The sequence below is a fragment of the Diplodia corticola genome, assembly GCF_001883845.1.
Source record: "Diplodia corticola strain CBS 112549 chromosome Unknown scaffold63, whole genome shotgun sequence".
Lineage (NCBI taxonomy): Eukaryota > Fungi > Ascomycota > Dothideomycetes > Botryosphaeriales > Botryosphaeriaceae > Diplodia > Diplodia corticola.
In genome coordinates, this window is record NW_017971542.1 from 74,278 (window position 1) to 96,888 (window position 22,611).

The following is a 22,611-nucleotide window of genomic DNA, read 5'->3' on the forward strand; positions in this document are numbered from 1 at the left end:
ACATTTTACCTCACCAGATCAGTATATATAGTGCCTCGTTCTGCTGATAGCATCTGAAGGGTTCGTAATATTCAATACCATAACCAAACCTAACATTTCTACGGGACAACTACAGGCGACTGAACACCAAACTGTGCATCCCGGCCCACCCGCCAATAATCGGGCAGTATTTGACAAGAATATCCCAATGCCATCCTTCCACATGGCTCATCCGTCCACTCAGCCTCCCTCGCCGCTTTTCGGTCCGCCGCAATACGCGACACAGCATCGATGTGGTCGCGATACTCTCGGACGTGCTTTCATGGCCCTCTGGGGCTTTCTTTCTCGATCACAGAGTTTCCGTCTTCGCTCGAATTTTTGCCACCAACCGCGCTCTTCCTTTGGACAAAGCCCCAGGTGGCTTTTGATGAGCAGAGCGGGGTTGTCAGCTTGGTGGCGGCGCCGCTGATGTATTCTTACAGGGGTAGTGTGGCCCGTTTTGATAACGACTGCAGTGGTGCGTGTGATTGGATAGACATGTTAGTACGTGACCCTGCACTCAACTGTCTTACAGAGAGCATCGAGTCATAGGTGAAGCCCCGCTATTCATGGAATTCCTTGCAGCCTGGCTACCAAACGAGATATTTAGCCTGATCTGCATCGGGTTATCGTTGCGTAAAACTTCACCTTGCCATCTCTTCACCGTTACGCAAACAAGGCTTACAAGCCACTGGCCATGTCTTCATCTGCGACAGCTCCCGAAGACTCACCCTACCACGGCCAAGATCTGGGTAGCGGAGAGATCCGCCTCCTCACCATCGTTCCGACGGAATCCGGCTTGGAACTCTCAACCAAACCGCACAAGGTCACCGAGGATCTGGAGTTCGATGCAATCTCGTACGTATGGGGCACAGCTCCTCCCACAGTCGCCGCAACATGCAACAGTAAACCCTTTCTCGTGACGCCGACTGCACACGAGATGCTTGCGCACCTGCACCACCACAGGCCGGTTCCGCACCGCCCGCTGTGGATCGACGCCATCTGCATCAATCAGAAGAATCTGGACGAGAAGGCTATCCAGATCCCCTTCATGCGCGACATCTATTCACGAGCGACCCAAGTCATCATCTGGATGGGACCCTCGACGCCCGGTACTGACGCCTTCCTGGCCGACTTTCCGCGGGTGTCCAAGATTGCCCGAGACTGGATATCCGCGGGAACTGACCCTCGTTCCTGGAAGGCGGAAAAGTGGCCGGGGCCGCATGATCCGTTCTGGACGGGATGCCACCAGCTGGTTCGGAATGTCTGGTTCCGGCGCCTGTGGACGTTCCAGGAGGTCATTCTCGCACGAAAGGGCATCGTCTTTTGCGGGTCGTCTTACGTCGACCTGGAAGAATTCATCGACTTCGTCATCAACGGCCATTTCGGGACGACGCCGTTCATTCCTCCAACTGAGGTCTCGGGGTCTCTGGAAGACGAGCATGTTGCATGGGAGGAGCTACGCACGATCCAACGGTACCGAGATATTGCGATCACGGATGCGAAACCCGTGGAAGCCATTGACGTCCCAGCGCTCCTGGAGAAGCTGCGTACTAGACGTGTGTTGGAGAAAGTGGATCGAGTCTGGGCTGTGACTGGGCTGTTCGAGGAAGGCGTGCAGAGTGAATTGGCTCCAAAGGTCGACTACAGCCTCGAGGCTCGAACCGACTTTTGGAAGACCTTCGTTCATTTCGCAAGGATCATCCTTGCAAAAGCAGGGCCGCTATGCCTGCTGTGTGTGCCTCCCTCGGTCGGACAGAGAAACGTTTCTCTGCCGTCATGGGTTCCAGACTTCTCGGGACAGTCAGCTTGCCATATGCTCATCACGGACTACTGGAACTATCCGGCCAGCCACTCCGGCCAGTTCCGCAATCTGCTCCTCTGCGAAGAAGAGGACGACTATAAGAAGTGTTACGAAAGGGTGTATGCAGTTCAAAAGCATAGTAAGCGGTACGTTTCCACTCCAGAAACGGACAACTTCCTGCACATTCGCGGCTTTTGCGTGGACACAATCTCGGAAGTGGTAGAAGACGCGCGGCTCCTCGGTGAGACCGATTTCAGATTGAACTCAGCCTGGGCGACCTACAGAGCCGAGAATTCTTCTTTCGTGGCTGCCATGAGCTGGGAGTCAAGAAGTCTGGCATTGGCACGCCGCGTCCTCCGCGGAGCTAATGATGAAGGCGCATCAAGTATCCCTTGGGACCACCTTATGGCTTTCTTCATGGAATCTCGCCTCGTTCAACAAACAGAGACGGCATATATTGACACAATGTCCGTTTTGAGGAGCGAAAATCCACCTGTCCAGTACGACGGCCTTGAATTTCCCAGGCGCACTCTTGCAGGTCAATGCATCAGCCACTTCAAAACCATAGCTGGTCATACTTTCTTCAGTACGAAAGGTGGACGCATTGGAATCGCTACTCCAGGATGCAAGCCCGGAGATAGGCTCTGCGTCCTCTACGGTGGGCACCCTTTGCATATTTTGCGTTGGCCGGGGTGCAGCGAGAGCGACAATGTCAGCCCTGGAGGTGCCGTTGTTGAGCTCATGGGTGTTGCGTATGCTCCTCATCTCATGCAGCAACATCAATCGGACGATTCCCGACTTGGAGAGGACGAGACTTACGTGATTGGCTGATCTGTCCTGATTTGTCTGTGTGAGACAGTAGCGGTGGGTGTTGGCATTTTTCATGATTGCTAATTTCATATTGGGTTATGCACGGCGACGGTCAAGATGAAGCTAAGAAGGTGTGCATGTGTGAATTATACACTCTGTTATTAGATATCTCTAATCTATTTATACATTCTCCCTTCATGTGGCGTCATGACTTCCGTACTAGCAAAAGAACAGTGTCCTGTCTCAGTCAAGGAACTCGTAGATGCCTCTCCCAACGATACCGGCTTTATCTCTCCCCACATGACTTTCTTCAGGGACGTGTTCTGCGGAAACCGAGGTGGATGGCAAGCCGCGGATATGGCTGCGCTCCAGAAACCGACGGGAGGCATGCCCGGTCTGTTCTTCACGAGTCCCAGGCCCAACAACGCCGCCATTATGAAGAACCACAACACAATCCCGGCAATTATGGCAATTGCAGAAAACCCCAGAGCCCTATACTCGTCAAATTGCTGGCCCTGGGCGAGGTAGTCGTATATCTGCACTCTGGATGCGAAGACACTTTGGGACACGATGTAGTGAACCGCAATGCTCGTGGCAATCTGTGGAACCGCGAGGCTGTAAGGCAGCTGGAGATAATAGGTGCTTCTCTGCTCACCCAATGCTCGGGTGACGCGTAACCCGGCTCGCTTATGCGCGAAGGATGCCCACTCGCGCGAGGAAGCCATACCGGACAGGACTCTGTTCACGAGCACGTAGGCGAAAGAAAGCACCAACTGCGGTATGTTGGCAACGATAACCAGGACTTCAATCCGACTTGATATGTTCGTGAGAGTTGAACTGATCCTCAGGGCACCAAACCCCATGGAGAATAACCCTTTCAGGGACATATCCTGGTCCGGATTGACCTTTGCGACGTGCCTCGTGGCAGTAACGCAAAGCACTATTGTGGCCAACAAGACGCAGATCATTCTGTGAGCTTTTCTTAGCTTGAGCTCCAAAGGGTGTGGATTCTGTTCTTTCTTACATGCTAAACGTCCTGACCCATTGCCCAAATGACACTGTTCTGAACCACCGGACTGGGTATCCATTTGGGGTATACCGCCTCTTCTGACATGTCCAAGTAGATGCTCCATCCGTGTTTCTTTTGGAACAAAAGACTTTGTGGTCGGCAAGGCACATTCCTCTCGTTGTTGGATCCGGCTCATCCATGAACGATGCAATGGCGTCGCCCAGAGTAATAAGCGCCGACTCGTCGAAGAAGTTGAGCAACACAAGCATCGCAACGAGTTTTGCGGCATTTGCTGAGATGACGATGATGAGCAGCGTGTGATGGAAGTTGAGCTCACATAGGCCGGCAGCGCGTTCACACAAACAATACTTGACCCTGTCCCCGTCCAGCGACCAACTGACGGCAGATTCTTGAAGATTTTGGTTGCTGCAAAATCCTGTAGAGTTGGCTCTCGTCCCATCGCAGATCCAAGAATAAGGCTGAATGTCCCGGGGCGATGATGTTCGTGTCGATAGAACAGTGTTGCTCTCAGCTGTATCGAGAACTACAAACAAGTTGCGGTATGTGTTTTGGAATGGCTTGCTGTACGCCTCGACACATTGGCGGATTGGCAACATTTCGGGCTGGCTCCTATTGAGTGAGCTTATCGCTTGTAGCTCTTGATCAGACAGCCATTCCTGAGACGAGGCTCTGACGGTAGTCATGTTCTCAATCCGAGTCGTCAGAGTGAATGGCGCCTTTGTGACATTGATCTGCATTGCTCCGGTGAAAAAGACGGGGGACACGGTCGTGACCAAATACATATTTGCCCCTCTTGAAGTAAAGACCACGGCATTGTAACTTGAGTTTATTAGCTCAACCACTCCACATCAGGAGATCCAAAAAGCTTACAGTAGGTGTAGAGGGATGGAAGAGAGACCCAAGATAATCCACAACAATGCACGTCGTTTGCTAACGTATCGAAGGTTTCTAATGGATTGAGCGCCAATTTGAACCGAGGTTCCAGTCTCGTGAGCTCTCTAGACCTCTTCCCGCGTCGGAGCAGCAAGTACCTACATAGTATAGTTATTGGCTGCTAACATCAATGTACTCAGAACATTGATGGCCAGATGTGCGAAAAGCGCCAAGCGGTCAGCTTTACTGCAGTTTCCCCGGTACAGTGTACCAAGACCATCAACCATGCCGCGGCTATCGGGAGCCCAAAGGAGAAACACAACGTTGAGCAGAAGCACGAGAGCGACAATCCCAGTGTTGAGTGTGACCCCACTTCTCCATCCCGAAAATCCGTGTTCATGCGTCCCATCTTCTTTCGACGTCTTGTTCCTTGAATAGCAATTCAAGAGGACTTTGACAGCGCTACCCAAAGATTTGTTTTGCCTACGCCCTTGCGGATCAATGGTTCTGTGCGATTGTCAGGTATCAGATCCTATGGTTAACGGGAGGGCACGGGCTTCCAATTACTCCTCGTATGGTAACAATGCAGTCCTGGCCTGTTGTGTTTGAATGTCGCAATTTTGAGGGAAACCATCGTGATTGCCATGCTTCGGAACAGGGGTTGCAAGTGGTAAAAGTGGAAAGCTGTCTTCTTGTGTCTCGGTTTGGTGAGTTTGTTGGAAATGCCTTCTTTTGTACCGCGTTGGAACAGCTGTCCGAACTGGTAGAGGTGCATTTCTCTCCTCGGATGTGTTGACGCGGTGATCGTGCTGGAATGTCCTTCTTTTGTATTGTCTTGGAACGAATGCCATCCTCGCAACGTAGGATTTAAATCTTCCACCCCAGAGCTCGGCAGCAAGCGGGGCTAAGTAAGAGAAATAGGCGGTGGTACCATGTCTTACTAGCTTGTCTGTGTCTGTCAGCATTGCATGTCTCGATAAATTCAATTTGCGGCTGAGATGCACATTTCAGCTTTTATTTATAGAACAAGGGTCACCGGTGGCGATGAAAGGCTTTATTAAGCTTGGGGTCCGAATGCAAGGCTGCTGCACAGTTCGGGATCTCACTGGTGGGAAATCGTGTGCAACGGCTTTGGTACCCAGCCACCGAGACCAACAGAATATGCGTCCATAATTCCGGACAGAAAGCAAGGTCATCGGTAGCTAAATTCCCGCACAAAACCTTCACCCACCACCATCAATCATCACCCACCGCATAGATCTCCTGCAACATCGCATCCACAAACCCCCTCTGCCCTACCAACCACTTCCTGGTGTCCTCAATATCGAACGGGCGCTTGGCCACCTCGCGACGACGCTCCATCCGCAGCCGCTCCCGGATGCGCTCCTCGAGGATTTGCAGCCTGTATTCGGTGTACTGCGTATAGATAGCAGACAAATCGCTGATGCCGCGCACGCCAGTAAGGATGGTTTCATCTTTAACGTGCGGGCTCTTCGCGCGGAGTGAGGTGACCATTGTGATGCGCTCGCGGCCGCCGAAGGCCTTGAGGGCCTGGTGTTCGATGTAGCGGCCCTGGAGGACGACGGCGCTGCCCTATTGTGGATGGGTCAGTGGTTCAATATGCTGATGACGCAACGACCGGTGGCGTACCATGACGGGGCCGCGGACCTTCATGACGTCTCCGGTGGCAGTCCGCAGGGCCGTCTCGCCTCCCACCATGTCGGTGCAGTCGGACAGCATGGTGACGCAGACGAAGGGGTAGCTGTCGTAGTGCCATGCTACCGCCGACACGTCATCGCCGACGAACTGCTGCTTCTCGGCCTCGGCCAGGTCGACGGTGGTGTCGCCGGTGGAGATGTTGATGTTGGCGATGTCGAAGTCCAGGGCTGGGACGAGCTCGATGCCCGCGACTTGCGAGATCTTGGAAAGCACTTCTGGCGAACTCCACGCGTCGTGAATGAACGGGGCACGCCTGTGAGTGAGAGAAGTTGGCACATGGTGGTTTTGTGATGTAACGAGTGCTCACTTACTCGGGACCCATGCCGCGGATCATGTTCTTGTTGAAGGTCGACGCGTACTGGCATTGCTCTATCGACGCGTCGCTGAAGATCTCAGCCCGCATCTGGCGAATCGCCTCTCCGCTGAAGAGGGGGAAGGGCTCCGAGACGGCGTTGGGCGAAATGCCGCTTCCCCTGAGGCCAATTTCCTCCATGGTGTAGATCTTCTCGGGTGCCTGGAAGACGAGGTGCTTCTCGGCATCAAAGGGAGCCTTCTCCTCAACACGAGAGCCATCGATCAAGGACTGAGGCAGCTTGTTGGTGGGACGAGTAGCTCGCTTTGTTGTTGGACCAGTGACCTTTGGCGGAGTAGGTGCTGGAGTGAGGACGTCTTCATAGATGGCACTGGGCATTTTGAGGGTCTTGGAGTATCAAAAGGTAGGATGGGCCGTCTATGATTGGGATTAAGAAGCTCTCTAATGAGGTTTGAATGAAGCCGTGGAGACACCATCATTAAATATATCAATAGGTCCTCGTATGGAGATGGATGCCGGATCTGGCTCTGGACGGATTTTCCTCCACTCTCGAGCCACACGAAGCTCCCGTCTGCGCTATGCGATAAGGCCCCATAGCCCGCGTATCTACCCACCCAAGATTAGGATTGAATGAAGCAGATAGCAGGTTGAACCATCGTGAACACACCCCACTACCAAGGTTAGCAATTGCACACAGTGAATCGTAGAATTTCTTCAAAGGGTTATGGAGTCCAGGCAGTCGAGATATCCGAGACATGATAGGAAATCTCGGGGTATGCTGCAGGCCGAAAGCCACGACCGAAGCTTCGGATCCCTGCTAGCTTTGCGGTATGCCACATCCACTTTGGGATAGCCAGACTGCATGCAGCCGATCATGGGATCATGCTGATAAGCCCCGACTTGGGGCAACGTTTCCCGGTCTGCCAATCAGCCACCACTGCCTCCGCAACGGCCAACGCTTATTTCACGGGACTCCAGACCCCGAGTTTGAGCTTGTCTGCAACTCAACAATATTTCCTGCCACGCGTAATCGAAAGTAATCATGGCCGTCGGAATCCCCCCACCGCCTCGGCCAATCTCCCCGTCTCACAAACCACCAGCAACCATCGCCTCCGTCCCGGCCGACGCTCCCCTCTCCACTCTCCTCGACATCCTCGACCGCGACGGCGGCGTCATCCTGACCGACCTCGTCAGCGCCGAAGACCTCGCCGCCATCGACGCCGACGTCGAGCACCACCGGTCGCAGGCGCCCCCAACCGAAGGCAGCGCGCTGCACATCATCCCCAAAGAGACGCTGGCCATCCCCGGGCTCGTCGGCAAGTCGCCGACCGTCGCCAAGCTGTGCGAGCTTCCCGTGCTCGAGGACCTGCGGCGCGCGATCCTGCGCGAGACGTTCAGCGTGATCCGCGAGGAGGTGGTGGAGACGAACGCCATCGACGCGCTGCTGAGCATCAGCGTGACGCTGCACATCGGGCACGGCGCGCCGCGGCAGCGGCTGCACCGCGACGACAACGTGCACGGGATCCGGCACGGCGGCGGCGGGGAGTTCGATTTGAGGAAGGCGAGCCAGTTCGGGTGTCTGATCGCGGGGACGCGGACGACGCGGGAGAATGGCGCGACTATGTTTGTGCCGGGTTCGCACAGGTGGGATGACGAGCGGGTGCCGCAGACGGCTGAGGTTTGCTTTGCTGGTGAGTAGGTCGCCGGGTTCCACCGTTTCGCGGTGGTTCGTTGTCCGTTTCTTTGGGTGAACGGGGTGGCGGGAACACACTGCTCACGCGAAAGCATCAGAAATGCAACCCGGGTCAGCTCTCATCTTCCTGGCTTCCTGCTATCATGGCGGCGGCTACAACTCGGTCCCGGGCGAGGTTCGCAAGGTGCACGGTTTGTTTTTCATCAGGGGGACGCTGCGTACCGAGGAGAACCAATTTCTTGCGGTGCCACGGAGCAAGCTGGCGGGTATGAGCGACAAGATGCTCTCACTACTTGGGTATAAGAAGCCGGACACCGTGTTGGGTATCGTTGAGAATGATGATCCGATGAGGGATCTTAAGGGAGTTCTTGCAAAGGCAAATGCATAGCTTAGACCATAGGAAGTACCAGCAGCATTGACCTGGTTACGTTTGTTTGTACCCGCGTACGTCATCAATATTTGTTACTCTTGTTGATAAGAATCAGCTTCATTGTGACATTTGTGTATCTGCGGGCATCCTTTTGGCATGTGGAATTGCTGCTTTTTTTTTTTTTGACCTGAAAGTTAAACACCGTGTCTTCTCTACAAAAGTCCAGAGGTCATGGCATGGTCGCTTGACCTGGTTGTTGAACCTGCACAGGTGGAACCTTCTTTGGAGAATAAGCAATTTCAAAGCACGCCCATCACACGATTGGGATTGCTTCGATTCCAGGAAAGTTGTAAACGTTCTGGTTGCGAGAAAAAGGCTTTGTTACATAAGTCATAACAGAGCCAGAGTGTACCCGGACAAGGTTTGCTTTGTCGGCCATGACTACTGAACAAAACACACGGACAGCCACTGCTACAGCTCATCAAAGACACCGCAGAAAGGGACAAGTGCCATGAAGACCAATACTGAACCCAGCTGTGTATATTAACACAGCTTTTCGAGGATGCTTCCGGTATCACAACAGCATCCTCGACCTGTAGCTTTCTCGACCATCGCCAAGGTCCATCGATAGTGCAAGGGAAGTGAATTGCCAAAAAGAGAGCCGAAGCAGGTTCTGCACATCCTCATTCCACGGCTTAACGCAGCACACAGGAGGTACAACTTCAAGAAAATGCCACCGGCCAAGCAATCTTTGGAAGATGCACTTGTAGAACTGGGGGAGGACGTCAGATCCTACGGTACGTGACATCATTTCAATTACCAACGAAGCTCTGACCGGATAAAGATTCCTGTATGAGGGCAACGGAGCACCACAAAGTGTGGGCCGAAGACACAGGTGACCATTCAGCCACAATCAACAGGACACTGAAGGAGCTGAGGTGGTCACAATTAATAATCGACGGCACAATCAATCAGGCCATCTTCGGCGGAGTGGCGCAAGCCCAACAGTACAACGCCACCCTCTTCTTGATAGTGGACGATCTTCGGTTCAGGGACTGGTTCCGAGGCTATGGCTCGAGCGCCTTCACCATCTGGTCCAAGAATGAGCAGCTCTGGACTCCTTTGAGCTATATGTTGGCACTAATGGCCAAGAAAATGCCCGTCATGCTCTACGATGTCAATCCGATAATATGCGTTTGTAGATCATTTGACAGAGGACATTCCTGGTTCAGGGAGATGACAAGATCGATCATCTCCCAGCTGATCATGCAGAATGTCGACAACAACAGCCTGGTGCCGAGCTTTCATCAGGGCTTATGGGATATCATCCGCGCCAACAACAGGCATACGCGTGGCCTTTGCAACGTCTTCGAGGGTCTTGTCCCGAAATTGCGTGCCGGTACCATTGTGTGCATCGTCGATAGTGTTGACTTTGTCGTGCGGAATTATCAGGGTTGCGCCCAAGAAATCATGGCGATGCTCAACCGGCTCGTGCTACGGGTGGAAGAGATGAGACGGGCAGGACAAACCACCCTCAGCTTCAAGGTGTTGGTGACAAGCTATGGAAGCAGTGTAGATCCCGCATCCTTCTTCCCAGACCAACATCATCTGGAGATTGTAGAACGGCCGGAGCAGCTCCCGATTGAGTCCAAGTTCGCCCTTCATTACTATTAGAGCTTGGTGGGTCTTTTTCGATTGAAGGGGTCCGATTGTCTATTTCTCTTGTTGCCACTCTTGGTTTCTTATTGGGTTCGGATAGGGGCGGTCGTATGACATAGATTCTGGTTATATTGGCCGATTGGAAAACATAACCGAGATTCGGTGGGGGAGGAAGCTTGAAACTGGCTTTCACTTTACTTGCTATGGGCAAGGTCAATGCTGTGATTTACCTTCACCCATGCGGACCAAACAATCAGCTTATTATTTGGTCCAAGCCTCATGGTATCAGATTTCAGTAGACAGATTGTATATATTGGAAACGGCCAACAGCAAACATTATTGCTTCCAGATCTTCGGATGCATGGACCTGTCTATCGACCCAGTCTCTGAATAACAACCCAAATTATTTCCGCAGAAAAGAGCGACCAAGTACAAACCCCCCAACCCACCCCCCCTCTCTCTCCTCCCCCCAAGATACATCCCCATCTTACCGTTTCACCGGCTTCAACTTGACCATCAGCGAAGGCTTCTCCCACACAAGATAAATCTTCTGATCCAACCAGCTCTCCATGCCATCGGCAAGTTCCACGTCGAAATTCCACAAGATTTTCGCCAAGATCAACCGCATCTCGACATACGCAAGACTACGAGCCACACGTCAGCAAACAGGAGCGACCGAAAAAAAAAGAAAGGAAAGAAAAAGAAAAAGAAAAGGGTGCAAACTCACTTCCTGCCGATACAGTTCCTGGGGCCAAACGAAAACGGCTGCAGGGCGTCCCTGCGATCGCCGTCCCACTTGGGCTCGCCGGACTCCAAGAAGCGCTCGGGGGCAAAGACTTCGGGGTCGGCAAAGTTGGTCTTGGAGTGGTTCTGGGCGTACTGGTGGATGCCGACGACGGTGTTGCCGGGGACCCACTTGCCGGCGATGGTGGCGCCCTGGGGCGGGGTGACGCGCGAGAGGTTGTTGGCGGCGGGCGGGTACATGCGGAGGGCCTCGTCGAAGAAGGCGAGCAGGTACTTGCAGTCGCTGGTGCTGGCCATGGTGATGTCGTCCTGCGACTGGTGGCGCTCGCGGATCTCGGCGGTGAGGCGGGCGTAGACGCGCGGGTTGGTGAGGAGGTGGAAGGTGCCGCCGGAGAGGAGGGTGGCCGTGGTTTCGGAGCCGGCGATGACGAGGATGGGCGTCTGGGCGAGGACGTCGGGCATGGTGATCTTGTTCGACTTGGTGGCGGCGAGGAGGTGGGTCATGAAGTCGGTGTATTCCGGCTCGGGCCCGTTTGCGCGGCGGAGGGCGAGCTCGTCGGTCATGCGGTAGAGGTTGAGGCGCTGTTGGCGGACGCGGGCGGGGATGAAGTTCTGGAGCAAGGCGGCGAGCTGGGGGGAGACGCGCTTCAGGGCGGCCATCATGGTGCTGAACTTGATGACGGAAAACATGAATGCGACCCACGGATGATACTCGGCGTTCTGGAGGCAGCCAAACGACTCGGCGAAGGCGAGGTGGCCAATGATATCGAAGGTGGTGAACTAGACGCGTCAGTGAGTGTGCTTCGGGGCGGTGCAGATTGGTTGCGGCTCACGTTGTACCAGCGCACGATGTCGGTTCCCTTGGGGTCATCCGCCTTGGCTACTTCACGCAGCCGCTCGATCAAGAGATCAATGTAGGAACGGATCACGGGCTCCTGATCCTTCATCGACTTCTCGGAAAAGGAGTGGGATAGCAGCCTGCGGAGCGTCGAATGGTGCGCCTTCTCGGCATTGATGATGGTCGGGCTCTGTCCTTCTGGCTCATTGTCTCGGCTGGGATGCTTTTTGTTTTCCTCTACACCGTTGCGGTGGCCGTAGATATCCTTCCATGCCTCGGGGTTGATGTAGATCAATTCATCCGGCGCGATTCTAACCACTGGCCCGTACTTTTGATGCAGGTCATGGACCTTGTAGGAGACGGTGCCCTTGTACGCACAGTACTGAGACCAGAAGATGGTCGCTTTGGCATACCATGGACCTGGATACGACCGAAGGGGGTGAAGGAAGAGGTTGTAGAAGATTCTGAACAGCGCGAGGAAAAGTCCCTGGTAGTTGGTCAGCAACAGTGATTCTGAAACGGCTGAGTGCAGCTCACAAGACCGCCGGCAATAAGCAGGGCTGGAAGCATGATTGGAAATGCGCTGGAGTGTTGAGATTGGCAGCAGTGTGTCCGCACTTGGCTGTCAACGGCTTTTTGGCGCGAGCAGACACAGTAGATATATACCATCCCAACATTTGGGTGTTACAGACGTGTGGACGGAACAATAAGTGATCGGCAAGGCATGTCTCGGGTTCGGAACGGGTCCTTGGGTAAGCCGATGACCCATAGCCGGCCGACGGATCTTCACCCTGCCGCTGCGTCTCATACATGGGCCACTCTTGACCCCGCCGAATCACTGCGGAGCAAATCGGCGGACGCGCAGCACTGTGGAGAAGCCCGTGTTTCAGGTTTCAAGGAAGAAGGGTAGCCGCAGCTCGTAAGTAATACGAGTTTTGCCGCTTGGCAACGGTGATTGCCGCTTGGCAACGGTGGTCTAATCTTGATTCTCGCCGATAAAGTGCCCATCCCCCGCGTTGAAAATGCAGTCGAGCTTCTCATCAGTGTTGGGTGACCTGTATCATTGCATCGGAACTGCGAACAGCCGCTCAGAGAACGAGTCAGTGAAACACGAATGGCTGCGCGCCTTAGGCCGTCGCTTCCCAAAAAAGGAAAAGAAAAGGGCCCCACAGGTCCGCAGTTGGGCGAAACGGACGAGCCGGTCTCTTCATCGGTATCTGGAGTACGCGAAGGATCCGGATTCGCATGTACCCGAACAGCTAATTTCAACATCAGACAACAGACATCGCGGTTGCTGCATTACCAGACCCTCGGTCTTTTGGTCGACAAAATGTACATGTATCGAGGCCAACTCATGGTAAAGATTGGCTCGGAAGCGAAGGCAACAGTTGAGTGTTCAAAAGGTCATTCAATCGTTGACCCCGCAGTATCAGAGTGTGCCAATCAGAACTCCATTCGTCCCCGCATAGGCACCTGACATTATCATACATTGCCATGTGAATTCATCACCCACATGACTTACCTCTCCGAAGCCACAACCACACGGCAAAACTGCCGCCGAAACATCCATCATCTTCCCCTCCTGTCCCACCGATAGCGCTTGCAGCCACGGATGGGACGGATCCGAGACATCCAAGACGGCCAGTCTCTGCCTCGCTTGGACGCGACGCCTACTCCTTAATCCCGGCCTCGAATGGGCCGTGGAACGAATCGCTGCAGCTTCATCACATTGTGCGCACGAGGACCCCGGCGCTGCGCTCTGGGATGGTTGCGTCGATGCCCGTGCCGACGACTGTTCATTGCAGGATGAGCCGGGGCGGAAGAAGCCGGGGCGGGGCAACCAGTAGGGGTGGAAGAAGGAGGGAGGGGGTGGCTCGAGGGGGACGAGGACGGTGCCGAGGGCGGGTGCGATGTGTTAGACGTTGTGGAGTTGCGACAGCACCGTCGCGGTCTAGACGTATGTGGCGGTTCTGTCTTTGCCGAATATAAAAGCTACTGCATCTACCCTTGCGCCATATTGAGTCAGTTCAGGAACTCCTATTCGCCCATTACCTAGCACCCGATGCTCTCAACGGATGGGCTGGGCACTGTAGTAGAGCGGGTCTCGAAGCAGCACCCGTAGTAAGGCTGCACTCTACTCTTTGTAGTAAATGCCTGGGCTAGACGTAGCGAGGTATTCTCTCGTGTTTAGCCCTGACGCACCATCTTATGGTGTTGAAACAGGGGTATACAGCCTAGCCCCAACCATTCATGCTGTTATACTGGGCTTGGCCGAGAGGAGATAGAACGCTCAGCGCACAACAGAAGACAGTCTCATGACTTGGCCTTGATCCTGTTGAATTAGAGTGAAGACTTCGTGAGGTGATATATCAACCTTTGTCGACGGAGCTCTTGTATCGCGAGATCCTTCCAAGGTCCAATTGCACAAGGGTCTCACCCGGCGAATCTTCAACACCGCGAGTTAATCCGGCTTTTACGACATCCAAGCGCTCTTAAGACAAGACCTACTTCCAAACGCATCTCCTATATATATATATCTCTAGTTCTCAATGTCCATACATGTCTACCTCCAAGTTTTACTCATGAACCCTCATGTTGACTTTTTCTCCGCCGATGCGCTAAAACTGCGATGGAAATGAGAACCAGTGAAAAGAGACGTTGCAAGGAGGAGAACCTTAATCGAACCGAGTGAGCTACATGGCCTAGTGGCACGGCGCTCAGCAGAAAGAGGTCTAGGGTCTTCTTTAGCTCAAGCATGCCAGGTGGTTCGGGTTTTCTCAACGTAGCCCCGGACGTCTTCGTCCACACACTAGTATTACATCTACCCCCTTCTTCAGCCAACAGTCGCTCTTCCGCCAATTTGTTTGCGTTTCTCGCCTTGTCTAGGCCAGTTGCCAGCTCATGCGGGCCACCACCAGTCAACGGAGCCCCCATATATTGCGACTTTCGCCCCTGCCGACTGCTTCGTGGATGATGGATACCGAAGAAGTTTCCTGCGCTTTGCGTAGTGCAAAATGATGCAGTTGGTCAGCAAGATCAGAAATCTCTTAAATGGGGGGTAAGAAGCTACATGTCAGTGGTGGCTCGGAAGATTTCGGCTTCGTCGACCTGAGCGACGCGAGCATTCCAAACACGCTTCGAAGCCTTCCGTTAATGACTCTTCAAGATGACGAGATGTACAAGGACTGCGATGTTGTAGAAGCAGATCTCATCTTAATAGGTGGTGATATAGTAGAGGGCGCGGGAACGCTTCCAGTCTGCGAGGCAATGGCCGAATGCTTGACTTAGTTGCGGTAAGCTGGGTGGACAGTATGGCATTAAGAGAAGGACCTCTCCACATAACGGACGAGGGCTGGGATGGAGCATTAAACCAGTGTAGAGTGTAGGTGGTGGGAACGTTTGCAATGATGTCAGTAGGGATTGCTTTTTCCCCTGCGCCACTCTTGTACGACGGTCTTTCACGAGGTGTTTCAAGAGAGCGCCGCATGACAAGGAACCTCCAACAGACAAGTAGGTAGAGCGCTCTACCGCCATTTTGTCGAGAGACACGCTATTTTTTGGCGGCTGACGTAAAATGACCGAGTAAGCGCTACAGGACTGGCGCAAGGCCCAAGACGGAAATCAGCTACCAACCAAGTCGCAGCAAGCAACGTCTTACAGGAGCCGCCTGCGCTCTAGTGGAGGCACGTGAAGCCATGCTCGTCAGTGGCGGCCGGTAGTGCGACTTCAGAGTAAGCCTACACAGCCCAAACTATCGACAAGCATCGGACATGCGGAGACGACCCGGGATGGAAACGGGAGATTGATGGCTTTTCCGGAAGCTGTCTACATGGGTCCTCTCTTTTTTTTTTTATTTACTGTATACAAATACATGACCAGCAGCCAACAGCTGGTTCCCCCGTTCTGGTAGGGACCGCTTTAGCCTGATTGCCGATCTCTGCAGTGATTTTTAGACGCTGGAGTAAGGGATGCAGCTGTGGCTGAGAATCCACCACCGCCGACCCGCGCACCTTCAACCAGCTCACGCGGCCCGCCAACGGCCTCGTCGCCGCGGGCGCCGGGACCGGGTTCGTGCTCGGGGGCTACACGTCCGCGAAGACGGACCCGTCGACGCCGCACGCGGCGGACACGCCCGTCCCGGGGCTCGTGTCGTCGTTCGACTGGGCGACGGGGGGCGTGGGCGAACGCGTCGGCGGAAGCGTTCACGACGTACGGGACGGCGGTGTCGGGGCAGATGGCGTTCGTGCCGGGGTTTGGGGAGGGAGAGGGCGAGGGCGTGCTGGTGATGCTGGGCGGCGAGAGCACGACGCGCGAGGCGTGGGACGAGGGGAGCGGGCAGCTGCCGTTTGGAGAACGTGACGGTGTATGACGTCCGGACGGGGCAGTGGTTCGCGCAGGCGACGACGGGGGACGCGCCGGCGGTAAGGGAGCTGTTTTGCGTGGCGGGGGCGGCGGGGCGGAACGGGACGTATGAGATGTGAGTGGATGTGTATATGCTGGTGTAGAGATTCCGTCGGGCTTGAAGTCATCGCTGACGGCTGGTCACTTGGGGCAGATTCGTCATGGGCGGGTGGGACGCGTTCCGCACGACGTGCTACGACGACGCGTACATCCTCTCCCTGCCCGGGTTCCACTGGTTCAAGGCGCCGGACATGTCGGGCGGGCCGCGGGCCTTCCACACGTGCAACGTCGTCGGCAACCGGCAGATGGTGGTCGTCGGCGGCGTCAACTACTACAACCTCGGCGTCCCGGGAGACTGGAAGGATCCCGACCCGTGGAGCCAGGGCATCGGCGTCTTCGACATGACGCAGCTGAGCTGGAGCGCGGGCTATGACGCCGGCGCCGCGGCGTACGAGTCCCCGGACAAGGTGAAGGCGTGGTACGATCAGGGGAATGGGAACCAGGTGGCGTGGACGGATGATAAAGTCAAGGCGCTGTTCACGTCGAAGAGCGGCAATGGAGGATCAAGCGGGACTGGGAGCGGTGGGAAGAGTTCCAAGTCCTCGCCCAACCACACCGGCGCCATCGTGGGTGGTGTGGTGGGCGGTGTCGCTGGCCTGGCACTGATTGCCGGCGCTGCGTGGTTCCTGATGCGGAGGAAGAAGAGCAATGCTGCTGCGGCGGGAACGGGAGCCGAGAAGGCGAATGCCAATGGGCGAGGCGAATACGCGTACCAGCAAGCACCGCCTTACGAGGGGCCGGCTGAGGTGGCTGGAGAAGGGATGCAGCCGAGTCCGAAGAGGATGTCCGAGCTGCCGGCCGGCGGCGGTCACGAAGTGCACGAGTTGGCCGGCACAGAGGGAGCAAGAAAGTAACGAACAGCAAAGTAATACGTAATGAACTATCAAACGAGCGTCTTCAACCACCCCTCTACTTCCTCACATACCTCTCCCTCCACGCCCTCATCTCCACCCACGCGGCCTCGCCCGTCTCGGCATCCACCCCGACCCACACATCATCCAGCATCCGGTTCGCCACCTGCGCCGGATTCGCCGTCAACCAGCTCAAGCACGCGCTCTCCACCGGCCCGCCAAAATCCGCATTCGGCAGCGCCTCGATCACCGCCCGGAACGCCCGCACCACCACCCCCTCCCCGTCCCCCGCCGCCGCCTCCATCCGCGCCGGATACAGCGTCACGCCCGTCCCGCCCACCGCGCCCACCAGATTCGCCGCCGTCAGCGCCCCCAGCACATCCACCCCATTCGCCACCCACTCCCTCACCACCAGCCCCGGCTGCCCCTCCACCACCTCCAGCCTCAGCGTGCCGTTTCCACCAGCCTGCTGTTGCACATACACCCCGCCATACGCCCGCCCCGCCTCCTCCCGCGCCGCGGCCTCGAACCCGCGCACGAACGCGCGCGCCGCCACGTCGGCGAGGCAGAAGACGGGCGCGCCGCTCGCCGCGCCCGCGCCCAGCACCGCCGCGCCCCACCCGCGCGCCGGGTCGAGCACGACGGACGCGGAGTAGGCGCCGACGTTGCCGGTTTTGGTGTAGAGGTCGGCGCGGATGGCGCCGGCGTCGGTGGTGCTGCTGTCGTTGGTGGACGTCAGCGGGATGCGGGTGTAGGAGATTTCCCACGGGGCGCCGACGGCGTGCGTGTCGTCCGAGGTGCGGGAGTGGGGTTTGAGCCAGCGGCGGGTGAGGGATGGGCGGAGGAGGGTGGAGCGCAGGATGGAGCGGCCGATGAGGGTGAGGTCGGCGGCGGTCGAGTAGATGCTGCCGGCGCTGTTTGGGGTGGATGGTTAGTAACTTTGGGGGGGGAGCAGGAAGGAGAAGAGGTTGTTTACGTACGGGTTTTCGCCGCCGAGGTCGAGGCCTGTCGGGAGAGTGTCAGCGGTACTGTCGTCTTCGTCGTGGTTTGGAACTGTGCTTACCCCACCATGCTGTCGTCTTGCCGCCGGGAATCACGCCGTGGCTGTCGTTCGTGGGCGTCGTCACGGTCGTTGCGGAAAGGCCTAGTGCGTCGGCGATCTGGCGGTTGAACGTCTCCTCGAACGGCTCGCCCGTCATCTTCTCCATGGCGTGGCCGAGCAGCCGGAAGCCCGCGTTGGAGTAGGTGGGCGTCTCAAACGGAGGGAAATAGGGGCCGAGCTGGTTCAGGCCGCGGATGAATTCTGCCCGCCGCCATCAGATGTCCGTCTCGCTTCATCGCGCAGGGGACTCGACTTACCCTCACGGCTGCACAGTGGCAGGTCCGGTGAGAATCCCGGGGCCGGCAGTCCGCATGCCGGGATATCTTCCGATGGCAATTTTGAGCTGTTGACCCCCAGCAGGGGCAGTTGGCTGCCGTTTGCCTGGGTTGTGTAGTCGGGCCAACCGTCTGATGCCAGGTCAGACTATCGTCTCTCCATCACGCAGAGCAGCAAAAGCACTTACAGTCCCTCGGCAAACCAGCAATCTGCGACGCCAACGCTCCGACGGTGATGTCCTCCCACTGGATCCGCTCCAGCTCGCTCTCGCCGCCGTCCACTCCGTCGAACAAGTCCGACAGGAACTCCGTCACCGGCGTCCCGAAATCGGCGTCCCCCCTCGCCGCCAGCAGCGCGTACACGGTCAGCATCTTGGTCACGCTGCCGATGCGGTACACGCTGTCGTTGTCCAGCGGCCGCCCCCCGGTCGCATTGGACATGCCCGGGACCGCGTAGTGGTAGTCGAAGAACGGGGCGTCGTCCCCGTCGGCGGCGGAGAAGACGGCGACGGAGAAGAAGGTTCCGTTCAGCTGGACCAGGCCGCCGGCGCCGCCCGATTGCAGCTCGGCGTCGAGCTGACGGCGCAGGGCCGACTGCGCGGCCAGGATGGCGGGTGCGGCGGCGGGGTTGGTGGGGGGCGGGAAGTCTTGGCCGGCGTAGGGGCACCGCTGGGAGGTCGTCACTGGCGCGTACGAGTCCGCTTCTTGGGGCCAGCGCGTCGAAGCGACCGCGGAGCCGACAAGGGTGAGGAGGGGGGGAGCAGCACGCATGTTGGGTGGATGCCTGTCTCCTATTCGTTGCTCTCGTGCGAATTCTCCGACGTAGCGAACTGGGTCTTTGCTATCGCTTCGGCCTGCCGTGTCCCAGCAGCAAAGAAGAGAGATGAAGGTGGATGGAAATCTCTCTCCCCTCTCCAAGTCTCAACGCTTTTTGTACACATGGCCTTCGTTCCCCCATTCTTTGTTTTTGGAGGGATCGCTCGTCGTGCTGCCACGGTGCCACCACCACATACGCCATAACTCAGCTTCTCTAAGCCAGCTGATAGCAGCTGCCAAGCGATTATCTTGCACAGCAGGGCGGGGGTACTCGCAGCAGGGCAGGGGTACTTACAGCAGCGAGGATTGCCAGCCCTGGACCAGGGACCATTTTCAGCCTGATCAAAGCGTGTAACGGGTCGGAATCGGTCGTTGCACAGGAGAAAAACAAATATGCCACCCTCCACTGGTCGAGCGCTGAGCCTCATCGACATGGCCAGATCCTCCAGCACGCCACGATGACGCGGGCTGGGTGTAGATTGCGGGGCATGATGGAGATGATGGCGTTGGGCTGAGAGGCCGCCACCACCCGCATTGCACTCATCACTGCTGCACACACCCGTATTTATTGCCAAGCACGCCGCGTGTGCGTGTTGAGCCCAACGGGCAGCGCTTCTTTTGCCAAAACAGTGCGTGCGTACCGACGCTGCATAAACGCCACGCCCGTCTTGATCACGCCATGTGACTGGTCAGCCCGCGCAATGTGACCTGCAGTCCGGGGTGAGTCCTGCCGTTGTTTTCTGGAAAGATCTTCCATCCAATGAAAGGGCCGCGTCCGCCGTGTGGCTTCTTGGTTGCCCCATTGCGACGAATGATCTCCGTACCCACGGGCGGCGCGGCCCAGGCCGAGGCCCGCGGTTCCCCGGGAATAGTCGATCTTTTGGGGCAGAAATCGTGGCGTCGTCGCCGAGCATCTTGCCCGTTTTGGCCAAACAGCCAGGATAGAAGAAGAGCTGCCTCTGATTTCGAAAATCGAATGTAACGACAGGCGTGTCTTCCGCGCTCGTCGCCCAATCACCACTTCAGCACTCGGACGCACACATACACGACTACGTAACATTGATCTCGTCGCTATGGAGACAAATATCCCACAGCACGCCCAACAGCGCCGAATACGTCTCCCTGCTCCACGGAAACTCGGCCATGACGCCCGCCAGCCCCTCCAAGTCCCTGATGCCCAACACGGCGACCACGGCGGCGAAGTGCCGAATGAACCACCGCGCGTTCTCGACCGCGCCCTGCGCATCGCCCTTCAGCTGCGCCGCCGTCGACCACCCCATGAACAGCACCCACAGCAGGCTCTGCGCCGACGCCACCGCCGTCCACACGCCCACCACGTCGCCGTCCCCCCGGCTGTCGAGCACCCCCCGCAGCACCTGGACGAACGCGCCGTACATGGGCGCCTCCTTGCGCGTGAACGGCATCGTCCCGAAGACGCACATCTGCGCCGCCTGCAGCAGGCCCGCGTAGACGACGTCCATGGGAGCCGCCGCCGCCACCGCCGCCGCGGAGCCCAAACCGACGTCGTCGTCGTCGTCTGCACCGCCGCCGGCCGTTACTACGTCCCCCTCCTCCTCCGGCGGCATCCGCACCCGGCCCCTCATCCCCGCCAGCTCCACCAACACCACATGCTCCAGCTCATCCAGCACGCCCGTGAAGCTCGGCCGTTCCGTCCGCCACTCCCCGACCACGACGTGCAGCCTGTAAAACACGGCGCTCAGCGGCGGCGGCGCCCGATCTACCGGCAGCAGCGCCGCGGTGCGCCGGTGCGCCGCGTCCGTCGCCGCGCGCACGAACGGAGGCAGTTGCGGTGAATGCGGCGACGGCGGACGCAGCCGGGGCAGCTGCGGCGCGAGGGCGAGGCTGGCGCAGGGGTAGAACTCGCACCACTTGAGGGAGCGCTGGGCCATGGGGCCGAAGGTGGCGAAGCCGCCGCGGGCGGCGACGAGGGCGAGCATCGCGGCGCGGTGGTGGCGGGAGGCGGGGAAGTTGCCGAGCCAGGTCTGTTGGTCGTGTGTTGGCGATGGGAGGTTGGTTTTATGGGATGGATGCTGGGTAGTACGTACCTCGGCGACGGCTAGTCCTGCTATCATGGCGACGTACGACGCGGGGATGTCGAGGCCGGTTTTGCCGATGGGCATTTCTGGGTGCGGTTTTAGCGGTGCTTTTTTCCCCGTTGGGTCTGCTGGACGCACCTTCTCGCGTGACTCGCAGGACCACGGCCCAGTACTTGCTTGTCTCGTAGTTGATGTCGTTGCCCAGGTTCTTCATCACCTGCCAGATGAAGAGCATGATGAGGTACTAACGGGAGTCAGCTCTCGTTCTCTCTTTCTTTTCTCTTCCTTTCTGCCCGTCTTTTTCGCTCGTCTCCGGTTTTTGGTTGCATAGACTCAATGAAGGCGTACGGACTGAAATCTTTTGGTCCTGGCAGAAGCTGAACTGCACCTGGCTCCACTCCAGCTTCTGTCTCCTGTAGGCCTTGTCGCAGACCAAGGAGTCTGTACGGTGCGGTGCATGCCCATCATCAGCTTATCTAGCCCGGAAGTTTGAAATCGCCACCAAAGAGAGGGAGAGAGAGGAGAGAGAGTGTGTGTTAGAAATAGAGAGAGACAGAGAGAGGGAGGGAGCAAGAGAGAAAGGAAAGGAGAAACCACGCACCGTGCGTAAAGGGCGTCGGGCCCGGATAATTCTCGAAATCTGCATTCGTTTCCGAGCAGGAAACAGCACCGTCAGATTCATTCTCTTTTTGTTTCGACCAGCATTTCCCACTCTTTTCTTCTTCCCCCCAAGAAAGAACGAAAAAGGATTTCCCCCAGATACAGACCACCCCTCCCACCCACAAACAAACACAAAAACACAAACACAAAAGAAACTCACAAAACCTAATCGCCTCATGCAGCTCCGCCGACCCCTCCACGGGCAACACATCGAACGGATCGCCGCCCCTCCCCACCATCGGCGGCACCGACCCCTCCATCCCCATCCTCATCCCCATCCCCATCCCCGTCCCCAGCATCCCCCTCAGCACTCCCCCGATCCCCCCCACCCCCCAACTCGCAAAAGCCACAGCCACGTGCCTCGCCACCGCCGCCTCGGCCGCCCGCCGCTCGTCCTTTCTTTCGCGCGCGCTTTTCTCCTCCGCCCGCCGCCCCTGGCTGTGCACGAGCATGACGTGCGACTTGAGTTCGCTGGCGGGGCGGTCGTAGAGGAGGCCGGGCTGGCGGCGGTGGGTGCG

At 57.0% G+C, this 22,611-nt stretch overlaps 9 protein-coding genes across 9 annotated transcripts; 4 read left to right on the top strand and 5 right to left on the bottom strand.

Annotated features, from left to right (window-relative positions):
- Positions 1-715: 715 nt before the first annotated feature.
- BKCO1_6300016 (heterokaryon incompatibility protein) lies at positions 716-2,653 on the top strand (the record flags this gene model as incomplete). Its single annotated transcript, XM_020278111.1, has 1 exon — positions 716-2,653. One exon carries the CDS (start codon positions 716-718, stop codon positions 2,651-2,653), a length of 1,938 nt encoding a protein of 645 aa, XP_020126547.1.
- Positions 2,654-2,827: 174 nt separating this feature from the next.
- On the bottom strand, positions 2,828-4,444 carry BKCO1_6300017 (uncharacterized protein; the record flags this gene model as incomplete). The annotated part of the gene is made up of 3 exons (XM_020278112.1): positions 2,828-2,851; positions 2,914-3,601; positions 3,657-4,444. 3 exons carry the CDS (start codon positions 4,442-4,444, stop codon positions 2,828-2,830), a joined length of 1,500 nt encoding a protein of 499 aa, XP_020126546.1.
- A 1,327-nt stretch (positions 4,445-5,771) lies between these two features.
- On the bottom strand, positions 5,772-6,945 carry BKCO1_6300018 (uncharacterized protein; the record flags this gene model as incomplete). Its single annotated transcript, XM_020278113.1, has 3 exons — positions 5,772-6,128; positions 6,186-6,507; positions 6,566-6,945. 3 exons carry the CDS (start codon positions 6,943-6,945, stop codon positions 5,772-5,774), a joined length of 1,059 nt encoding a protein of 352 aa, XP_020126551.1.
- A 664-nt stretch (positions 6,946-7,609) lies between these two features.
- BKCO1_6300019 (phytanoyl-dioxygenase) lies at positions 7,610-8,648 on the top strand (the record flags this gene model as incomplete). The annotated part of the gene is made up of 2 exons (XM_020278114.1): positions 7,610-8,258; positions 8,359-8,648. The coding sequence occupies 2 exons, from the start codon at positions 7,610-7,612 to the stop codon at positions 8,646-8,648; spliced, it is 939 nt and encodes a 312-aa protein (XP_020126550.1).
- Positions 8,649-9,360: 712 nt separating this feature from the next.
- Positions 9,361-10,304, top strand: BKCO1_6300020 (adenosine trna methylthiotransferase; the record flags this gene model as incomplete). The annotated part of the gene is made up of 2 exons (XM_020278116.1): positions 9,361-9,427; positions 9,475-10,304. The coding sequence occupies 2 exons, from the start codon at positions 9,361-9,363 to the stop codon at positions 10,302-10,304; spliced, it is 897 nt and encodes a 298-aa protein (XP_020126533.1).
- Positions 10,305-10,776: 472 nt separating this feature from the next.
- BKCO1_6300021 (cytochrome p450) lies at positions 10,777-12,441 on the bottom strand (the record flags this gene model as incomplete). Its single annotated transcript, XM_020278117.1, has 4 exons — positions 10,777-10,933; positions 11,017-11,813; positions 11,867-12,358; positions 12,409-12,441. 4 exons carry the CDS (start codon positions 12,439-12,441, stop codon positions 10,777-10,779), a joined length of 1,479 nt encoding a protein of 492 aa, XP_020126534.1.
- Positions 12,442-16,433: 3,992 nt separating this feature from the next.
- Positions 16,434-17,186, top strand: BKCO1_6300022 (kelch repeat protein; the record flags this gene model as incomplete). The annotated part of the gene is made up of 1 exon (XM_020278118.1): positions 16,434-17,186. The coding sequence occupies one exon, from the start codon at positions 16,434-16,436 to the stop codon at positions 17,184-17,186; it is 753 nt and encodes a 250-aa protein (XP_020126531.1).
- A 55-nt stretch (positions 17,187-17,241) lies between these two features.
- BKCO1_6300023 (beta-lactamase-like 1) lies at positions 17,242-19,331 on the bottom strand (the record flags this gene model as incomplete). The annotated part of the gene is made up of 5 exons (XM_020278119.1): positions 17,242-18,097; positions 18,164-18,188; positions 18,247-18,486; positions 18,543-18,692; positions 18,749-19,331. 5 exons carry the CDS (start codon positions 19,329-19,331, stop codon positions 17,242-17,244), a joined length of 1,854 nt encoding a protein of 617 aa, XP_020126532.1.
- Positions 19,332-20,425: 1,094 nt separating this feature from the next.
- On the bottom strand, positions 20,426-21,668 carry BKCO1_6300024 (multiple antibiotic resistance-relatedprotein; the record flags this gene model as incomplete). Its single annotated transcript, XM_020278120.1, has 3 exons — positions 20,426-21,379; positions 21,443-21,519; positions 21,572-21,668. The coding sequence occupies 3 exons, from the start codon at positions 21,666-21,668 to the stop codon at positions 20,426-20,428; spliced, it is 1,128 nt and encodes a 375-aa protein (XP_020126529.1).
- Positions 21,669-22,611: the final 943 nt, after the last annotated feature.